Source organism: Lethenteron reissneri, chromosome 67, assembly GCF_015708825.2.
Source record: "Lethenteron reissneri isolate LAM-NWPU_2019-01 chromosome 67, ASM1570882v1, whole genome shotgun sequence".
NCBI classification, from domain to species: Eukaryota; Metazoa; Chordata; class Hyperoartia; order Petromyzontiformes; family Petromyzontidae; genus Lethenteron; species Lethenteron reissneri.
In genome coordinates this window covers 5,484,380-5,507,655 of record NC_083845.1, presented here as the reverse complement: position 1 = coordinate 5,507,655, position 23,276 = coordinate 5,484,380, and the positions used below count along the sequence as shown (strand labels likewise).

At 56.3% G+C, this 23,276-nt stretch overlaps 1 protein-coding gene across 1 annotated transcript in view; it reads right to left on the bottom strand.

Moving 5' to 3' along the window:
• LOC133360121 (uncharacterized) overlaps positions 1–20,181 on the bottom strand; it is a 57,090-nt gene extending 36,909 nt beyond the window's left edge. Inside the window, exon 1 of the mRNA XM_061578707.1 lies at positions 19,791–20,181. Within this exon, the coding sequence (XP_061434691.1) occupies positions 19,791–19,881 (91 nt within the window). The 5' untranslated portion in view covers positions 19,882–20,181. The remainder of the gene's footprint in view (positions 1–19,790) is intronic.
• Between the last annotated feature and the right edge of the window lie 3,095 nt (positions 20,182–23,276).

Sequence of the window (23,276 nt, the reverse complement as noted above, 5' to 3'; positions counted from 1 at the left end):
GTGGGCTAGCAGATGGGTGGGTGGGCGAGCGAGTGGGTGGGCAAGCAGGCGAGTGAGAGAGTGGGTGGGCGAGCGGGCGAGCGCTACCACGTGGGAAGAACAGAACGAGCCCAAGAGCTCGACCGTCAACTGCGTCAGCCGTCTGCGTCACCCTGGGAGGCCATGTTACCATACGGCTCAGCAGGGACACACGCACAAAGGGACGAGCTCACTGATGGACGTACACACGCACGTGCACACGCACAAAGGGACGAGCTGACTGATGGACGTACACACGCACGTGCACACGCACAAAGTGACGAGCTCACTGATGGACGTACACACGCACGTGCACACGCACAAAGGGACGAGCTCACTGATGGACGTACACACGCACGTGCACACGCACAAAGTGACGAGCTCACTGATGGACGTACACACGCACGTGCACACGCACAAAGGGACGAGCTGACTGATGGACGTGCACACGCACAAAGGGACGAGCTGACTGATGGACGTACACACGCACGTGCACACGCACAAAGGGACGAGCTGACTGATGGACGTACACACGTACAAAGGGACGAGCTGACTGATGGACGTACACACGCACGTGCACACGCACAAAGGGACGAGCTGACTGATGGACGTACACACGCACGTGCACACGCACAAAGGGACGAGCTGACTGATGGACGTGCACACGCACAAAGGGACGAGCTGACTGATGGACGTACACACGCACGTGCACACGCACAAAGGGACGAGCTCACTGATGGACGTACACACGCACGTGCACACGCACAAAGTGACGAGCTCACTGATGGACGTACACACGCACGTGCACACGCACAAAGGGACGAGCTGACTGATGGACGTGCACACGCACAAAGGGACGAGCTGACTGATGGACGTACACACGCACGTGCACACGCACAAAGGGACGAGCTGACTGATGGACGTACACACGCACGTGCACACGCACAAAGGGACGAGCTGACTGATGGACGTGCACACGCACAAAGGGACGAGCTCACTGATGGACGTACACACGCACGTGCACACGCACAAAGGGACGAGCTGACTGATGGACGTACACACGCACAAAGGGACGAGCTCACTGATGGACGTACACACACGCACGTGCAAACGGGACGGCCAGATGGACGGAGGGAGGGATGTTCCCACGGCCTTGGACAGATGCAGGGCGGCTCGTCCCGGGAGCGCGGCGGGGGTGGTGGAGGATGGCTTTGGGCGGGAGATGTCCCCCGACTCGATATGTCCCCTACACGTCAAGGCCACGTGAAGTGCAGAAGGTCACGGGAAAGACCCAGGTGCCACGGGTCGACTCACGGAGATGAGTGGCCGATGCACCACCTGTGCCCCCCTACTGTGCCAACTTGCTGTGCTTTAGCTGCCCGGCGCTCCGCTCGTTGTTGCGAGCGTCGCTCCTCCGCCCTCCGTTATTGCTGGAGGGCGACTGCCCCCCCCCAGCGGCATGAACTCAATGGAACCTATACCATGGACTCAATGAGATCTATACCATGAACTCAATGAGATCTATACCATGAACTCAATGGGATCTATACCATGGACTCAATGGGATCTATACCATGAACTCAATGAGATCTATACCATGAACTCAATGGAACTTGTACCATGAACTCAATGGGATCTATTCCATGAACTCAATGCCCGATTCACCAACACGAAAAAGGAGGCATCATCATCACCATCACAGCAGCGACGGTGCCAGTGTGACCTTTACCGCGGTGGACACACGTGACGCCGCAATGACACTCATCGTCCCCATCATCATCGTCCCCATCATCATCGTCCCCATCATCATCGTCCCCATCATCATCGTCGTCCCCATCGTCGTCCCCATCATCATCGTCCCCATCATCATCGTCCCCATCATCATCATCGTCCCCATCATCATCATCGTCCCCATCATCATCATCGTCCCCATCATCATCATCGTCCCCATCATCATCATCGTCCCCATCATCATCATCGTCCCCATCATCATCGTCCCCATCATCATCGTCCCCATCATCATCGTCCCCATCATCATCGTCCCCATCATCATCGTCCCCATCATCATCGTCCCCATCATCATCGTCCCCATCATCATCGTCCCCATCATCATCGTCCCCATCATCATCGTCCCCATCATCATCGTCCCCATCATCATCGTCCCCATCATCATCGTCCCCATCATCATCGTCCCCATCATCATCGTCCCCATCATCATCGTCCCCATCATCATCGTCCCATTCATCATCGTCCCCATCATCATCGTCCCCATCATCATCGTCCCCATCATCATCATCCCCATCATCATCGTCCCCATCATCGTCGTCCCCATCATCATCGTCCCCATCATCATCGTCGTCCCCATCATCGTCCCCATCATCGTCCTCATCATCGTCGTCCTCATCACGCGGTGAGAGCTCGCATCAAGCGAGGGTGCAGTCAGGGTCACACGTGGGGGGGGGGGGGGGGTCACACGTGGGGGGGGGGGGGGGGGGGGGGCCACACGACACTACCCAGGGTGCCGTGTGGCGGCCAGGAAGGGCGCTTTCTGCCGACACGGCCGCAGTGAATCTCGCCACGACTCCGGCTCGGGTTTCTGTGTTTTGATTTTTGTTTCCTTCAAATCCCCGCGTGAGTTACGACGGCCGGGGAAAAAATTCACCCCGATGTCCGTCCGATGTTCGTGTGAGTCCATGGGTCTCCGTGTGGGTCCATGGGTCTCCGTGTGAGTCCATGGTTCTCTGTGTGGGTGCATGGGTCTCCGTGTGAGTCCATGGGTCTCCGTGTGAGTCCATGGGTCTCTGTGTGGATGTATTAATCTCTGGTGTGAGTCTATGGGTCTCTATGCGAGTGCATGGGTCTCTGTTTGAATCTATAGATCTCCAGTGTGAGTCCATGGGTCTCTGTGTGAATCTATAGATCTCCATGTGAGTCTATGGGTCTCTGTGCCGGTCCATCCACATCCCAGCAACGATGAGAAATTCCCTACAAATAACTCGCACAGCTGATAAGGTGACGAGTGAGCTCACCACCCGCTCGCCCAACACCCGCTCACCCCCACGCGCTCGCCCCACCTGCTCACTCACCACCCGCTCACCCACCACCCGCTCACCCACCACCCGCTCGCCCCACCCGCTCGCCCCACCCGCTCGCCCCCCGCGCTCACCCCCACACGCTCGCCCCCCCGCGCTCGCCCCACCCGCTCGCCCCACCCGCTCACCCACCACCCGCTCACCCACCACCCGCTCACCCACCACCCGCTCACCCCACCCGCTCGCCCCACCCGCTCGCCCCCCGCGCTCACCCCCACACGCTCGCCCCCCCGCGCTCGCCCCACCCGCTCGCCCCCACACACTCGCCCCCACGCGCTCGCCCCCCGCGCTCACCCACCACCCGCTCACCCCACGCGCTCGCCCCCACGCGCTCGCCCCCCCCGCGCTCGCCCCACCCGCTCGCCCCCACGCACTCGCCCCCACGCGCTCGCCCCCCGCGCTCACCCACCACCCGCTCGCCCCCACGCGCTCGCCCCCACGCGCTCGCCCCCCGCGCTCACCCACCACCCGCTCACCCCCACCCGCTCACCCACCACCCGCTCACCCCCACCCGCTCACCCCCACGCGCTCACCCCCACGCGCTCACCCCACCCGCTCACCACCCGCTCACCCCACCCGCTCACCCCACCCGCTCATCCACCACCCGCTCACCCCACCCGCTCACCCTACCCGGATGCTCAAGACCTCTCCGCTCTCCGCACACGGAGACGCGGGGGGGGGGGGCCTCACGGAGCGACCGTAGGCGGCTCGGCCCAAAGGTAAAGGTCCCCCGCGTAGCCTCGCCGCTCACCACTCGGCCGGCGAAGAGCGACGGCGAATATTCGGCGCCGGGGGAGACAAAGGCGGCCGGGCGTCGCGCTGGCGATGGTCACGCCGGCCGTCTCTAGCGCCGTGCCGGCCTTCACAGGTGCTACGCTCTTCTGACAGCACTTGCCCCAGCAGCCCGTTGAAGGCTATACGGGGGACCTTTGACTTTGTTGGCTAATCTGTTAACGCAACACACGCGCGCGCGTGCGTGTGGGTTCGTGCATTCTTCGGCAGAGACCCACGGAAACCTTTATGTTTGGCAAATAAAAGTTTTTCAGAGAAGACTAAGAGCTCCTCCCGTGCTAAACATCAAAGGCAAGTTTCTGCGGGGTAATCCTCACCTCATCCTCATCCTCCTCCTTCACCTCATCTTCCACCTCACCCTCTACCACCTCCTCCACCTCCTCCACCTCCTCCTCCACCTCCTCCACCTTCACCTCCACCTCCTCCTCCTCCACCTCCTCCTCCACCTCCTCCTCCACCTCCTCCTCCACCTCCTCCTCCACCTCCTCCTTCACCTCCTCCACCTCCTGCACCTCCTGCACCTCCTGCACCTCCTGCACCTCCTCCTCCTGCACCTCCTCCCCCTCCACCACCACCTCCTCCTCCACCTCCTCCTCCACCTTCACCTCCTCCACCTCTCGTCCACCTCTAGTCCACCTTCACCACCTCTCCGACGGAGATTCGTTGTGGTGCTACTTGGGGTCGACTGCTCTGCCACAGAGTGTTGGGGCCAGGCTAGGTCCACCTCCAGGCTGGATGGAGCATCACGGGACAGCCCCAGGTGTTGTGCTGACAGGTGTACACACACGCGCGCGCACGCAGGTACACCCTTACAAACAGGTAAAAATAAATACAAAGATCCCCCGTGTAGCCTTAATAGACTGTAGGAGCAAGTGCTGTTAGCGACCGACACGGCACACAAGGGGGCGGGGTGACCAATACCACACCGCCTTTGTCTCCCCAGTGGCGATGTTTACTACACACCGCACCAGGTTGAGGGCTGAGTCTACCTAGGGGAGGCCCAGAACCGGTTCGGATAATCGTCACCGTGGTGTTGGCAGCCGTGAGAGGGAATCGAACTTGGGCCCACCGGGTTTGCAGCTCAGTGCGCTACCCACTGCACTACCGCCCCAAAGACAAATGTTCCCCGTGTAGCCTCAACATACTGTTGGGGCAAGTGCTTTGGGGAGTAGCAGCTATGCGGCTGTATGAGTCACCCACCCACCCACCCCCGCGCGCGTACGCACAGTGAATCGCTGAGTAACGAGGCGATGAGGAGATAGAGGGCATGGTGGGGGGGGGGGGTGGAACGTACGGTAAAAACCCCGACTCGATTATCAGCGCCCCATGCTCACCCCGGTGATGGCATGAGCCCCACCCTCACCCGGTGAGGGTACGGGCACCATGCTCACCCGGTGAGGGTACGGGCACCACGCTCACCCGGTGAGGGTACGGGCACCACGCTCACCCGGTGAGGGTACGGGCACCACGCTCACCCGGTGAGGGTACGGGCACCACGCTCACCCGGTGATGACACGGGCACCACGCTCACCCCGGCGAGTGCACGGTGGCTCACAGCAGCTCCCGCAGAGTTGATCCGAAGCGAGCGAGGCACGAGGCTCGGGGGAGTTGTGACATCGTGCAGCTATTGGGGACTCAAGGAACTCGCGGCGCGGGGGGGGGGCGGCAGGGGGTTAATGCCCCAGAAAAGACTTCGGGAGACAGAGAAAACTCAACAAAAACCACCGGCGCTAGAGGGTTCTGACGGCTTTTGCGAAACGCCATCCGCGGTTGGACCCCGGGCAGCCGTGGATTTCGGCTGTCGCGAGCGAACCACTTTGGAGGGGGCCAGGACTGCAAAATCGTTGACGACGATGAATTATTCAGTGAGCATCGACATGGGCGCTATTCTCGGACCAGCCGACCGCTGGCAACGCACCGTCGCCTACTCGGCTCCCAGGGACGCTTCAGCGGCCGCTTAGGGTCGCTGGGGTCAGTCCAGCGTGCGTGCGCGTGTGTACGTGGAACTTTATTCGCACCGTACGTAATCGGAGGTTACAGTGTTGAGTCTATGGGCAGTGTTGAGTCTATGGGCAGTGTTGAGTCTGTGGGTAGTGTTGAGTCTGTGGGTAGTGTTGAGTCTATGGATAGTGTTGAGTCTATGGGTAGTGTTGAGTCTATGGGCAGTGTTGAGTCTATGGGCTGTGTTGAGTCTATGGGCAGTGTTGAGTCTATGGGCAGTGTTGAGTCTATGGGCAGTGTTGAGTCTATGGGCAGTGTTGAGTCTATGGGCTGTGTTGAGTCTATGGGCAGTGTTGAGTCTATGGGCAGTGTTGAGTCTATGGGCAGTGTTGAGTCTATGGGCAGTGTTGAGTCTATGGGCAGTGTTGAGTCTATGGGCAGTGTTGAGTCTATGGGCAGTGTTGAGTCTATGGATAGTGTTGAGTCTATGGATAGTGTTGAGTCTATGGGTAGTGTTGAGTCTATGGATAGTGTTGAATCTATGGGCAGTGTTGAGTCTATGGGCAGTGTTGAGTCTATGGGCAGTGTTGAGTCTATGGGCAGTGTTGAGTCTATAGGTAGTGTTGAGTCTATGGATAGTGTTGAGTCTATGGGTAGTGTTGAATCTATGGGCGGTGTTGAGTCTATGGGCAGTGTTGAGTCTATGGGCAGTGTTGAGTCTATGGGCAGTGTTGAGTCTATGGGCAGTGTTGAGTCTATGGGTAGTGTTGAGTCTATGGGCAGTGTTGAGTCTATGGGCAGTGTTGAGTCTACGGGTAGTGTTGAGTCTATGGGCAGTGTTGAGTCTATAGGTAGTGTAAGCACATCTTTTGTCTATCTTACCAGGTGAAGTACCCATTGAGCTGTGTAGCCCTTGTTCAGAAGCGACCAGGCCACCACAAATGATAGCCCAACGAAGTGGCCCAATCATCATCGTCGTTGTCTTTGTGTTAAAATGTATAGCAGCAGCAGCAGCCAAATACACTGAACGCGCGGTGAGGATGATGATGATGATCCTAAATGTGGAGGGACAAGCCGGAGGACCCGGAGAAAAATCCACGCGACCACAGGGAGAGGGAGACACCGCAAACTCCAAATACACAGCAGCAGGCGTCAGGTTTGGGATCGATTCCACAACCTCCTGTATACCAGGCGAGGTAGTTAACATCTCGTCACTGTGTCTTGAGCCGCGAGAGCCAAGCGTCTAACAAATTGCCCGGTCATGAGACACGGCCATGATGATATCCCTGAGAGACAGAGACACACCCAGCGACAGGAAATGTGTCTCTTGACGTGGCCATTAAGAACACTCCGAGAGGCAGGGTGACGCGGTGCCCGTGTCTCGAGCCGCGAGCCAAAGGGGGTCTAAACGCCCAATTACGAGACTCGCCAATGATGATATCTCCGAGAGAAAGAGACACACCCAGCGACGGGGAATGTGTCTCTTGACATAGCCATTACGAACACCGAGACAGAGACGCTCAGTACCAGAGGTCGCAACCGGGTACCCGATACCCGTACCCTACCCGATACCCGGCTACCCGTACCCGGCCGGGTACGGGTACCCGTTTGCGACCCTGGTGCGGCCGGGTACGGGTAGGCCGTGAGTCACTGGTGAGTAACCGTTTGTCACTCATTTCCAAACGTCTTGTCTCTTCTCACAATTCAAGTGCCTAGAATCAACCCACCCGCGTCTGCAACATGGCTTCATCCCAGAGGTCGCAATCAGGTACCAGATACCAGAGGTGGGACAAAGTCATTGTTATGCAAGTCCAAGTCGAGTCTGAAGTCATCAAATTCATGACTCGAGTCTGACTCGAGTCCAAGTCACATGACTCGAGTCCACACCTCTGCCAGATACCCGTACCCTACCCGTAGGGTACGGGTACGGCCAGGTACAGATACGGGTACCCGTTTGCGACCCTAATGCGGCCGGGTACGGGTACGGGTAAGGAATCAAAACCCGTTTGCGACCTCAGCCCGACACGGCAACAACGCGAAGCCCTTGACTCACATCGCTGCCGGCGGAGTTCGGCTGTTTAGTCTGCGCCCGACGGCTCGAGGCGACCCGCCGTGGGCACTGCCGCCTGGTTACAAAGAGCAAAGGTCCCCCCCACACCCATGTAGCCTCCACAGACTGCCGGGGCAAGTGCCGTTAGCGGGTGGCAGAGGTCACAAACGGGTTTTGATTCCTTACCCGTACCCGTACCCGGCCGCACCAGGGTTGAAAATGGGTACCCGTACCCGTACCCTACCCAAAATGAGTGACAAACAGTTACTCACCAGTGACTCACGGCCTACCCGTACCCGGCCGCACCAGGGTCGCAAACGGGTACCCGTACCTGGCCGGGTACGGGTAGCCGGGTATCGGGTAGGGTACGGGTATCGGGTACCTGGTTGCGACCTCTGGCGGGTGGCTGGCATTAAACGATGCACGGCCGCCTTTCTCTCCCCCCGAGGCGGCGATGTTTTCGCGCCACCACACCAGGTGCTCATGTGAGGCCGAGTCGACCTAGGGGAGGGCCCAGGACCCGTTCAGATAATCGTCGCCGGTGGTGTCGGTCGTGAGCGGGAATCGAACTCGGGTGGCCGGATGTGCGTAGCGCAGCGCAGCACTAACCGCTACTACACTACCCCATGATCATACTCCACCGCAAAGACGAGGACAAAGGTGCCCCGTGTAGCCCACAGAGGGCTGTCGGGGCAAGTGCCGTTAGCGAGTAGCGACACTCTGTGAAGGGCGTTGTTGGTGTGGCCGGTACCACGCCGTGGAGAAGGCATCGCCCCTTCGTAGTTGCACCGTGCCGGCCTTCAAAGGTGCCGCTGCTGCTGACAAGCACCTGCCCCGACATTCTGCTGCAGGCTACACGGGGGACCTTTATCTGTGTTGCTGCCCGCGCGCGCGTGTGTGTGTGTGCACGCGCGATGCTAACAACACTCAAAGTCCACATGACATTTCCCAGGGCGTTGGTGAGGTTCTCTTGCTTTTTCTCGTGAGAGCAGCAGCAGCAGTAACATTCCTCCTCCTGCTGCTGCTGCTGCGTCACCTGCAGCGGCGTGGCCACCGCGCGGGGTGGTGAAAGTTCAACTCCCGCCCCGAGGCAGCCCCAGCCGGTGGTACTCAATTAACACACACACACACAGAATTAACACACACACACAGAATTAACACACACACACCACACACACAATTAACACACACACAATTAACAAACACACACACAATTAACACACACACACAATTAACACATACACAATTAACACACACACACAATTAACACACACACACATACACACATCATGGGACCTCCTTTGCCAGTACCAAAAATATGAGCAATAGGTTTTCCCCTTTTTTCTGGCAACAAAACAGATGTTAAGATGTTAAAACACCTAACTGAAACCTTTTACAAGGAATCATGTCACTGCATTAACCACAATGCTTGTGGTCAGAATGCAAACAAAAACACACTGATAAATATGATGGCATTGACTTTGAAACTAATTGCTCCACACCAGAGACGGCTTTCTTTTGAGCCCAGTCTCAAAACGGCGTCCTCTGGTCTAACACCGCTTTGAGACGAGACTCAAAAGAAAGCCGTCTCTGGTGTGGACCAATCAGTTTCAAAGACAATGCATTTATTATCAGAGTAAGTTTTTTGCTTGCATTCTGACCACAAGCATTGTGGTTATACTAGTAGGAACCTACTGGTTCCACCAGCCCACAGGGGATTATTGTGTCCGTCGTGCAGGGAGGGGCTGGGTGGGGAGAGGCTGGGTGGGGAAGGTGGGGTGGGGCTGGGTGGGGAGGGGCTGGGTGGGGAGGGTGGGGAGGGGCTGGGTGGGGAGGGTGGGGAGAGGCTGGGTGGGGAGGGTGGGGAGAGGCTGGGTGGGGAGGGTGGGGTGGGGTTGGGTGGGGAGGGTGGGGAGGGGCTGAGTGGGGAGGGTGGGGAGGGGCTGGGTGGGGAGGGGTGGGGCTGGGTGGGAAGGGCTGCTCACCCCGTGGTGCCCTTATAAAACTCAACGCTTAACCTACTCACGCCGGCTTGTGCCCGCCCTCACAGTCGGGCATATTTGCGGAATACACCACGCCGCCGTTGACCCTGGCCATTGACCGAGCAACCCAACGTTCCTACCAGCTCCCTCCGCAGGAATGTGTTGCAGTCACTTGATTCCTTGTAAAAGATTTAAATTTGGTGTTTTAACATCTTAACGCAGCTGTTTTGTTCCTCTTTGGTTCTGTCGGTGAAGTCACGTAGAGAGAAAATAAATTCAATAATAGAACACGACGTGTCGATTGCAACACACGCAATCGTCATCAGGTAGAAAACAAACCTAGTGAGCTTAGCAATACAATACAACACAGAGAGAGTCGGCCAACACAACAGTCAACACCACACCTGGTTTGTTGCCAGAAAAAAAAGACAAAGATCCCCCGTGTAGCCTCAACAGACAGTGGGGGCAAGTGCTGTTAGCGAGCACCTATGAAGGCTGGCACGGCACACGAGGGGGTGGGTGGCCAGCACCACGCCCGGCCGCCTTTGTTTCCCCAGTAGCGATGTTTACACACCGCACCAGGTACTCGGTTTAAGCTGAGTCGACACACACACACACACACCACCAGTAACACACACACATTTAACACACACGCAATTAACATACACACCACCAGTAACACACACACCACTAGTAACACACACCACCAGTAACACACACACCACCAGTAACACACACACAATTAACACACACAATTAACACACACACCACCAGTAACACACACACAATTAACACACACACCACCAGTAACACACACACATTTAACACACACAATTAATACACACACAATTAATACACACACAATTAACACACACACCACCAGTAACACACACACAATTAACACACACACCACCAGTAACACACACACATTTAACACACACAATTAATACACACACAATTAACACACACACGGCACACTACCAGTAAACCTCTCTTCACAGATGATGCCACGTGCTCATTGCATTCTACCAGCGACCAGCAACCCCTATAGGTCTCTATGTGAGTCTATGGGTCTCTATGTGAGTCTATGGGTCTCTATGTGAGTCTATAGGTCTCTATGTGAGTATATGGGTCTCTATGTGAGTCTACGGGTCTCTATGTGAGTCTACGGGTCTCTATGTGAGTCTATGGGTCTCTTTGTGAGTCTATGGGTCTCTTTGTGAGTCTATGGGTCTCTATGTGAGTCTATGGGTCTCTATGTGAGTCTATGGGTCTCTATGTAAGTCTATGGGTCTGTTTGTGAGTCTATGGGTCTCTATGTGAGTCTATGGGTCTCTATGTGAGTCTATGGGTCTCTATGTGAGTCTATGGGTCTCCATGTGAGTCTATGGGTCTCTATGCGAGTCTATGGGTCTCTATGTGAATCTATGGGTCTCTATGTAAGTCTATGGGTCTCTATGTGAGTCTATGGTCTCTATGTGAATCTATAGGTCTCTATTTTAATCTATGGGCCTTCATGTGAGTCTATGGGTCTCCTTGTGAGTCTATGGGTCTCTATTTAAGTCTATGGGCCTCAATGTGTTAACCGCTATGGCTAAAGCTCGCCTTACTGCAAGAAGCACCTGGGTTCGATTCCCGACTCATTTCTGCGTGTGTGGAGTTGGGCTGTTCTCTCCCTGCTCTGCAGAGTGTGAGCGAGTCTGAGAGCACGTGTAGCGGTTAGCGCGGCCAACATCCAGCGGCGATTAGCTGAACCGGTACTGAGCCTCCCCTAGGTCGACTCAATTCTCAAATGAGTACCTGGTGCGGTGTGTAAACATCGCCACTGGGGAGACAAAGGCGGTCCGGGCGTGGTGCTGGCCACCCGCCCCCTCGTGTGCCGTGCCGGCCTTCAAAGGTGCTACTCGCTAACAGCACTTGCCCCGACGTTCTGTTAAGGCTACACGGGGGATCTTTGTCTTTGTGTGCGGAGTGAAGGACGACACTGAGGAGTTTGAGGCAGTCGCCCTCCGGCAACAACGGAGGGCAGTGGACCAGCGCCCTCAACAAGCAGAATGCCGAGCGGCTAAAACGCAGAAAGTTGTCACAGTGGGGCGCACACATGTTGCATCCTGCCAGTCATCTCAGTCAGTCGACCCACGGCGCCCAGGTCTGTCACGTAACCTCCCGCCAGCAGGCCTTCGCCACTTCACGTGGCCTCAAAGTGCACCTAGCATGGTAAAGTGACGTCACCGCAGAGGTCGCAACCGGGTACCCGATACCCGTACCCTACCCGATACCCGGCTACCCGTACCCGGCCGGGTACGGGTACCCATTTGCGACCCTGGTGCGGCCGGGTACGGGTACGGGTAAGGAATCAAAACCCGTTTGCGACCTCTGCGTCACCGCCACTTTAGCGGTGAACGGCGGTTGTTGTTGTTGTTGTTGTTGGCGACTGTTGTTGTGTAGAGTTCCCCCCATGTTTCGCGCGGGTTTCCCGTGTCTCCTGCCATCGCTAAAAGCACACACGCACACAGTGGAACCGCCATTGGCCAAACCACAAAACCACCGGCTCTTAACTCACTTAGGATCGCGTTCAGCAGCAGCAGCGGCAGCGTTGACCTCCTCACCGTCGAGTCTCGGAGACATCGGCGAGATTGTCGTTGCCGGCGAAAGAAGCGGAACGTCGAATGAATTTGCCACGCCACCGGTGGGAGTCTTGGGGAGGAGAGGGCTCATTGAAGACTCACCCCCCCCAACCCCTCTCTCACACTCACCTGGAAGTGAGAGCGCCCACAGCGGGAGAGGCGACTGCGGCGAGGGCAGCGATTTAATGGCAGATGGCCGGAAAAAAAAACCGCAGCTCGGATGAGATAGCGGGGAGGGGGGTAACGAAGAGAGAACTTATCTTTTGAAAAATAAATGTCGCTGTTTATTTAACCGGTTGAGGCCCCCGTGAGCTCTCGTCTTACAGATGCGAGCTGCGGCTTTCACAAACGAGAGGGCTCAACACAAACGAGGGCTCAACAAAGGCTCAACGAAGGCTCAACGAGCGAGCCCTCTTCTTGGTTCGTTCGGTAAAGTCACGTAGAAGGGAAATAATAAAATAATAAAAATAAAACATAATACAGTAATTCTCACGACGTTTCGGCCACAATGCAAGCAGCCATCCTCAGGTGAAGAACAGGTCTGTCGGGAAGACAGAGTCTGAATGAGTCTTTTGAGTGAGTCTTTCCGACAGACCTGGTCTTCACCTGAGGACGGCTGCTTGCGTTGTGGCCGAAACGTCGTGAGAATTGTATTTTATTATGTTTTATTTTTATTATTTTATTATTTCCCTTCTACGTTACTTTACCGAAAGAACCAAGAAGATGAATCCCTGCAGTCACGAAAGCTTTAAATCGAGAGCGAGCCCTCGTTTGTGAAAGCCACAGCAGCTGTCCAGTACTCGAAACGCGGTGGCGTTGTGATCCGAGATGTGTGGGGATGGGGGGAGGACCTGGAGAGAGAGATAGAGAATTTTTTTAATAATAGGGGTTTTTCCCCTTTTTTCTGGCAACAACACTGAAACCTTGTTATATTCTTAGGTTTTTTCGGTAAAGTCACGTAGGTAAAAAAATAAAATTAATAAAAGTAAAATAAAAATAAAATAAAAATCACGACGTTTCGGAAGCAACACAAGCGTCCGTCTTCAGGTGGAACCGTCACAGCACGATAGCTGTATCAAGTAAAGAGAAATTCCAAGAAAACAGTTTCTCTCACTTGATACAGCTATCGTGCTGTGACGGTTCCAGCTGAAGACGGAAGCTTGTGTTGCCTCCGAAACGTCGTGATTTTTATTTTATTTTTATTTTACTTTTATTAATTTTTATTTTTTACCTACGTGACTTTACCGAAAAAACCTAAGAATATGAATCCTTGCAGTCACGAAAGCTTCAAATCTAGAATGAAACCTTTTTTACGAGGATTCATGTCTGCATTAACCACAATACCTGCAGTCAAATGCAAACAAAAAACACACTAATAATATATAATGCATTGTCCTTGAAACTGATTGGTCCACACCAAGGGACGGCTTTCTTTTGAGCCTCGACCCAATTGGTGCTCGACCAGAGGAGGCCAAAAGGCGTCACACAGCTCTAAGACAATTGACCAGGTAAGGCCCACTGAGCTATTTCGCTTATTTTTTGCAGAAGCAACCTGCCAACAAAATTACAGCTCAACGAAGTCGGCTCACCATCGTCGCCGTGGGAGTTTATAGCAGCGGCCAAATCAACTCCGAACGCGCGCCGACTCTAAACGTGGAGGGGAAAAGCGGAGGACCCCGAGATAAATCCATACGACCACCACGGGGAGAGAGAGAGACACGCAAAAAAACTCCACATAAACAGGCGTCGGGGTCAAACCCACGACCTCCTTGTATATACTCATGGCTCAAAACGTCAAAGCAGCCCTGCAGAGAACAGTCCCCGGGAAGTGAGTATCACAGATCTACATCTGAGATCACTACTTCTTCTTCAAGTGATACACTAATTTAGTCAGAACGGCCCCCGGGAGTGGGTATCACAGATCTACATCTGAGATCACTTCTACTTCTCAAGTGACACACTAGTGTAGTCAGAACGGCCCGGGAAGTGGACATTACAGATCTACATCTGAGATCACTACTTCTTCAAGTGACACGCTAATGTAGTCAGAACGGCCCGGGGAAGTGGACATTACAGATCTACATCTGAGATCACTACTTCCTCTTCAAGTGACACACTAATGTAGTCAGAACGGCCCGGGGAAGTGGACATCACAGATCTACATCTGAGATATCTTCTTGTTCAAGTGACACACTAATGTAGTCAGAACAGCCCGGGAAGTGGACATTACAGATCTACATCTGAGATCTCTTCTACTTCTTCAAGTGACACACTGGTGCAGTCAGAACGGCCCGGGAAGTGGACATTACAGATCTACATCTGAGATCTCTTCTACTTCTTCAAGTGATACACTAGTGTAGTCAGAACGGCCCCGGGGAGTGGGTATCACAGATCTACATCTGAGATCACTTCTACTTCTCAAAGTGACACACTAATGTAGTCAGAACGGCCCAGGTAAGTGGGTATCACAGATCTACATCTGAGATCACTACTTCCTGTTCAAGCGACACACTAATGTAGTCAGAACGGCCCAGGAAAGTGGGTATCACAAATCTACATCTGAGATCACTACTTCCTCTTCAAGCGACACACTAATGTGGTCAGAACGACCCAGGGAAGTGGACATCACAGAGCTACATCTGAGATCACTACTTCTTCAAGTGACACACTGGTGCAGACAGAACGGCCCGAGGAAGTGGACATCACAGATCTACATCTGAGATCTCTACTTCCTCTTCTTCAAGTGACACACTCGTGTAGTCAGAACGGCCCAGGTAAGTGGGTATCACAGATCTACATCTGAGATCACTACTTCCTGTCCAAGCGACACACTAATGTAGTCAGAACGGCCCCGGGGAGTGGGTATCACAGATCTACATCTGAGATCACTACTTCTTCAAGTGACACGCTAATGTAGTCAGAACGGCCCGGGGAAGTGGACATCACAGATCTACATCTGAGATCACTACTTCCTCTTCAAGTGACACACTAGTGTAGTCAGAACGGCCCAGGAAGTGGACATCACAGATCTACATATGAGATCACTACTTCCTCTTCAAGTGACACACTAGTGTAGTCAGAACAGCCCCAGGAAGTGAGTATCACAGATCTACATCTGAGATCTCTACTTCTTCAAGTGACACACTAGTGTAGTCAGAACGGCCCAGGGAAGTGAGTATCACAGATCTACATCTGAGATCACTACTTCTTCAAGTGACACACTAGTGTAGTCAGAACGGCCCGGAGAAGTGAGTATCACAGATCTACATCTGAGATCACTACTTCTTCAAGTGACACACTAGTGTAGTCAGAACGGCCCGGGAAAGTGAGTATCACAGATCTACATCTGAGATCACTACTTCCTCTTCAAGCGACACACTAATGTAGTCAGAACGACCCAGGGAAGTGGACATCACAGAGCTACATCTGAGATCACTACTTCTTCAAGTGACACACTGGTGCAGACAGAACGGCCCGAGGAAGTGGACATCACAGATCTACATCTGAGATCTCTACTTCCTCTTCTTCAAGTGACACACTCGTGTAGTCAGAACGGCCCAGGTAAGTGGGTATCACAGATCTACATCTGAGATCACTACTTCCTGTTCAAGCGACACACTAATGTAGTCAGAACGGCCCCGGGGAGTGGGTATCACAGATCTACATCTGAGATCACTTCTACTTCTCAAAGTGACACACTAATGTAGTCAGAACGGCCCAGGTAAGTGGGTATCACAGATCTACATCTGAGATCACTACTTCCTCTTCAAGCGACACACTAATGTAGTCAGAACGACCCAGGGAAGTGGACATCACAGAGCTACATCTGAGATCACTACTTCTTCAAGTGACACGCTAATGTAGTCAGAACGGCCCGGGGAAGTGGACATCACAGATCTACATCTGAGATCACTACTTCCTCTTCAAGTGACACACTAGTGTAGTCAGAACGGCCCAGGAAGTGGACATCACAGATCTACATATGAGATCACTACTTCCTCTTCAAGTGACACACTAGTGTAGTCAGAACAGCCCCAGGAAGTGAGTATCACAGATCTACATCTGAGATCTCTACTTCTTCAAGTGACACACTAGTGTAGTCAGAACGGCCCAGGGAAGTGAGTATCACAGATCTACATCTGAGATCACTACTTCTTCAAGTGACACACTAGTGTAGTCAGAACGGCCCGGAGAAGTGAGTATCACAGATCTACATCTGAGATCACTACTTCTTCAAGTGACACACTAGTGTAGTCAGAACGGCCCGGGAAAGTGAGTATCACAGATCTACATCTGAGATCACTACTTCCTCTTCAAGTGACACACTAATGTAGTCAGAACGGCCCGGGGAGTGGGTATCACAGATCTACATCTGAGATCACTACTTCTTCAAGTGACACACTCGTGCAGACAGAACGGCCCGAGGAAGTGGACATCACAGATCTACATCTGAGATCTCTACTTCCTCTTCTTCAAGTGACACACTCGTGTAGTCAGAACGGCCCGGGGAGTGAGTATCACAAATCTACATCTGAGATCCCTTCTTTTTATTGAAGTTAAAACTTGTCCACACGGTAGAGGCGGAACTTTCCCGGCCCCGCTGTGCCACACCAGAGTAAAGTCTGTTCTGCCACGGTCAAACCGATCATTTGAATAACACTGGTCAACACACTTTTTCTGGCATAAGGTATTCCAACGGTTCATAAGGTCATTTTGGGGTGCTGATTCCAAATCTGGCATCAGTTTTTGTCTATCACATCAGGTTTTTGAGATATCAAATATTGCACTTTCAATAAAAACTGCGGAAGAAAAATATTAAATAAATGTGGATATCTACATAAAATGATATTATAAACACACTATCCTAAAAATACAGCACCATATTTTAACACTAAACCAGTCACTGCCTCGCAACAACTTGCAATCATAAGTGACGGAGTTAATATCGGGTAAAATCAATGAAAATGGGGTATGCCGACAGCCTAAAAATGAGATGTGATAGAGCAAATCTGACATCAGAGTTGGAATCGGCACCCTGAAATTAGTCTAAAACAGCTGCAAAAGTCCAGGCCAGAATCTTTTTTTTATTTTGTTGATCAGTGTCATTCGAGCTCACGAATTCTCCAAGAGCCGGAACTCGATGAAATTTAGCTCAGAATCACGGTGTGATCGTGCTCAGGGTGTTTTGTTTGTGCAGCTACTGGTGACCGGACTCAGAACATCAACTCGCTGAACCTGAAAACCCGGTTGGATCACAACTCCAATGATTGCATGGGTCTGTCTCCACGCGAGACGCTGGTGTCTATGCAATTTGGTTCTATTCGGTAAAGTCACGTAGGTAAATCGTGATTTAATTTAGTTGTTTTTTTAATTTTATTTCATTTAATATTTTACCTACGTGACTTTACAGAATAAAACCTAATAGGATGGATTCATGCAGTCACGAAAACTTCAAGTCTAGAACTGGGGTGTCTCTCTCTCTGTGAATCTATTGGTCTCCACAGGTCTAAAAGTACTTACACGCGCACGTGTACAGCTGTACACGCGTACAAGAATACATGCAGATACACGCATCCATGTGTACAACCTTATCAGACTGTAGGGGCAAGTGCTGTTAGCGAGCACCTATCAAGGCCGGCACGGCGTCGCTAACCGCTGCGCCACCGCTCCCCCCTACAACGCAGGTAAACACACCCAGGTACAACAACAACAACAACAGCAGCAGCACACTCGAAAGGCAAAGGTCCCCCGTATAGCCTCAACAGAATGTTGGGGCAAGTCTTGTTAGCACGGCACACGAGGGATGGCAAGCACCACGCCCGGCCGCCTTTGTCTCCCCTACACACCGCACCAGGTACTCGTTTCGAGGCCGAGTCGACCTAGGGGAGGCCCAGGACCGGTTCGCACGTGTTGGGAGGCGTGAGCGGGAATCGAACTCGGGTCGCCGGGTTCGTAGCGCAGCGCGCGAATCGCTGCACCACCGCTCCCAATACACACACACACACACGTACACACACATACATACACACACAAGTACACACGTACACAAGTACACACACAGGTACACACACACGTACACACACACACGTACACGCACACACACAAGTACACACACAAGTACACACACACACATACACAAGTACACACACATGTACACACACACACACAAGTACACACACACACATACACACACAGACATACACACACATACACACAGTACACACAGTACACATACACACAGTACACACACACAAGTACACACATACGTGTACACATACACACAGTACACACACACAAGTACACACATACGTATACACACACAAGTACACACACACACAAGTACACCCACACACGTACACACACAAGTACACACACACACAAGTACACACACAGGTACACACACACGTACACACACACACAAGTACACACACAGACACACAGGTATGTACACACATACACAAGTACATATACACATACACAGGTACACACACACAGTACACACACACAGTACACACACACACACAAGTACACACACACAGGTACACACACACAGTACACACACACACAAGTACACACACACAAACAAGTACACACACACAAGTCCACACACACACACAAGTCCACACACACGTACACACACACACACGTACACACACACACACGTACACACACACACACATGTACACACACACGAGTACACACACACGAGTACACACACAGATGTGCACACACACACACACATGTGCACACACAAGTACACACACACAAGTACACACACACAAGTACACACACACACAAGTACACACACACACAAGTACACACACAGACACACACAAGTACACACACACGTACACACACACACAAGTACACACACACACACGTACACACAGACACACACAAGTACACACACACAAGTACACACACACAAGTACACACACACGTACACACACACACAAGTACACACACACACAAGTACACACACAGACACACACAAGTACACACACACAAGTACACACACACAAGTACACACACACACAAGTACACACACACACAAGTACACACACAGACACACACAAGTACACACACACGTACACACACAGACACACACAAGTACACACACACGTACACACCCACACAAGTACACACACACACAAGTACACACACACACAAGTACACACACAAAGTACACACACACACGAGTACACACACACACACAAGTACACACACAGACACACACAAGTACACACACACACACGTACACACCCACACAAGTACACACACAACTCACCTGCAGCAGCTATAACCAGGACGCCGAATGACACCAACACGAGCATCACTCCTCCACCTCCACCACCTCCACCTCGTCGTCGTCTCCTCATCGTCCTCCCTCCACGGCCGATGTCCGATCAAAGGCAGCAGCCGGTGTCACCCCCACCACACATTGTCCACCTTCTCTCTCTCTCGCGTCTCTCTCTACCCCCCCCGTGTTACCCTCCCTGTCCACCCCACCAAGTCTCTGAAGCCAGCCACACACACAACGCCGCCGGTGTGTGTAGTGTGTGTGTGTGTACCACCAACCCCAGTAAACTCGTGGTGGTGGTGTGTGTGTCTCTCTCTCCTAGCCGCTGTGTCGCTCTGCACACACACACGCAGACTCCACGGCTGGGGAAGCGTGACGTCACCCCTAGCCCCACCCACTCTCGCCTAGCCCCACCCACCCCCCACCTAGCCCCACCCTCCGCCTAGCCCCACCCACCCCCCGCCTAGCCCCACCCTCCGCCTAGCCCCACCCCCCACCTAGCCCCACCCACCCCCCACCTAGCCCCACCCACCCTCGCCTAGCCCACCCACCCCCCGCCTAGCCCCACCCACCCCCCGCCTAGCCCCACCCACCCCCCACCTAGCCCCACCCACCCCCCCGCCTAGCCCCACCCACCCCCCACCTAGCCCCACCCACCCTCGCCTAGCCCACCCACCCCCCGCCTAGCCCCACCCACCCCCCGCCTAGCCCCACCCACCCCCGCCTAGCCCCACCCACCCCCCACCTAGCCCACCCACCCCCCACCTAGCCCCACCCACCCTCGCCTAGCCCCACCCACCCCCCGCCTAGCCCCACCCACCCCCCACCTAGCCCCACCCACCCCCCACCTAGCCCCACCCACCCCCCACCTAGCCCCACCCACCCTCGCCTAGCCCCACCCACCCCCCGCCTAGCCCCACCCACCCCCCGCCTAGCCCCACCCACCCTCGCCTAGCCCCACCCACCCTCCGCCTAGCCCCCACCCCCCTAGACCCACCCGCCTAGCCCCACCCACCCCCCAGCCTAGCCCCACCCACCCCCCGCCTAGCCCCACCCACCCCCCGCCTAGCCCCACCCACCCCCCGCCTAGCCCACCCACCCCCCGCCTAGCCCCACCCACCGTCGCCTAGCCCCACCCACCCCCCGCCTAGCCCCCACCCACCCTCGCCTAGCCCCACCCACCCCCCGCCTAGCCCCACCCACCCTCGCCTAGCCCCACCCACCCCCCGCCTAGCCCCACCCACCCCCCCACCTAGCCCCACCCACCCCCCGCCTAGCCCCACCCACCCCCCGCCTAGCCCCACCCACCCCCCGCCTAGCCCCACCCACCCCCCGCCTAGCCCCACCCACCCCCCGCCTAGCCCCACCCACCCCCCGCCTAGCCCCACCCACCCCCGCCTAGCCCCACCCACCCCCCGCCTAGCCCCACCCACCCCCCACCTAGCCCAACCCACCCCCCGCCTAGCCCCACCCACCCCCCGCCTAGCCCCACCCACCCTCGCCTAGCCCCACCCACCCTCGCCTAGCCCCACCCACCCCCCGCCTAGCCCCACCCACCCCCTGCCTAGCCCCACCCACCCCCCGCCTAGCCCCACCCACCCCCCACCTAGCCCCACCCACCCTCGCCTAGCCCCACCCACCCCCCGCCTAGCCCCACCCACCCCCCCGCCTAGCCCCACCCACCCCCCACCTAGCCCCACCCACCCCCCGCCTAGCCCCACCCACCCCCCGCCTAGCCCCACCCACCCTCGCCTAGCCCCACCCACCCCCCGCCTAGCCCCACCCACCCCCCGCCTAGCCCCACCCACCCTCGCCTAGCCCCACCCACCCTCCGCCTAGCCCCACCCACCCCCCGCCTAGCCCCACCCACCCTCGCCTAGCCCCACCCACCCCCCACCTAGCCCCACCCACCCCCCGCCTAGCCCCACCCACCCCCCGCCTAGCCCCACCCTCCGCCTAGCCCCACCCACCCTCGCCTAGCCCCACCCACCCCCCGCCTAGCCCCACCCTCCGCCTAGCCCTACCCACCCTCGCCTAGCCCCCACCCACCCCCCGCCTAGCCCCACCCACCCCCCGCCTAGCCCCACCCACCCCCCACCTAGCCCCACCCACCCCCCACCTAGCCCCACCCACCCCCCACCTAGCCCCACCCACCCTCGCCTAGCCCCACCCACCCCCCCGCCTAGCCCCACCCACCCCCCACCTAGCCCCACCCACCCCCACCTAGCCCCACCCACCCTCGCCTAGCCCCACCCACCCCCCGCCTAGCCCCACCCACCCCCCACCTAGCCCCACCCACCCCCCACCTAGCCCCACCCACCCTCGCCTAGCCCCACCCACCCCCCGCCTAGCCCCACCCACCCTCGCCTAGCCCCACCCACCCTCGCCTAGCCCCACCCACCCTCCGCCTAGCCCCACCCACTCTCGCCTAGCCCCACCCACCCTCCGCCTAGCCCCACCCACCCCCCGCCTAGCCCCACCCACTCTCGCCTAGCCCCACCCACCCTCCGCCTAGCCCCACCCACCCCCCACCTAGCCCCACCCACCCACCCGCCTAGCCCCACCCACCCACCCCCCGCCTAGCCCCACCCACCCTCGCCTAGCCCCACCCACCCACCCTCGCCTAGCCCCACCCACCCCCACCTAGCCCCACCCACCCACCCTCGCCTAGCCCCACCCACCCCCACCTAGCCCCACCCACCCACTCTCGCCTAGCCCCACCCACCCACCCTCGCCTAGCCCCACCCCCACCTAGCCCCACCCACCCACCCTCGCCTAGCCCCACCCACCCCCACCTAGCCCCACCCACCCACTCTCGCCTAGCCCCACCCACCCACCCTCGCCTAGCCCCACCCACCCCCACCTAGCCCCACCCACCCACCCTCGCCTAGCCCCACCCACCCCCACCTAGCCCCACCCACCCACTCTCGCCTAGCCCCACCCACCCACCCCCGCCTAGCCCCACCCACCCCCACCTAGCCCCACCCACCCACCCTCGCCTAGCCCCACCCACCCCCGCCTAGCCCCACCCACCCCCCGCCTAGCCCCACCCACCCTCGCCTAGCCCCACCCACCCCCACCTAGCCCCACCCCCGCCTAGCCCCACCCACCCCCACCTAGCCCCACCCACCCCCACTAGCCCCACCCACCCCCCGCCTAGCCCCACCCACCCTCGCCTAGCCCCACCCACTCTCGCCTAGCCCCACCCACCCCCCGCCTAGCCCCACCCACCCACCCTCGCCTAGCCCCACCCACCCCGCCTAGCCCCACCCACCCACCCCGCCTAGCCCCACCCACCCCCCGCCTAGCCCCACCCACCCACCCCCCGCCTAGCCCCACCCACCCTCGCCTAGCCCCACCCACCCACCCCGCCTAGCCCCACCCACCCTCGCCTAGCCCCACCCACCCTCGCCTAGCCCCACCCACCCTCGCCTAGCCCCACCCACCCCCACCTAGCCCCACCCACCCCCCACC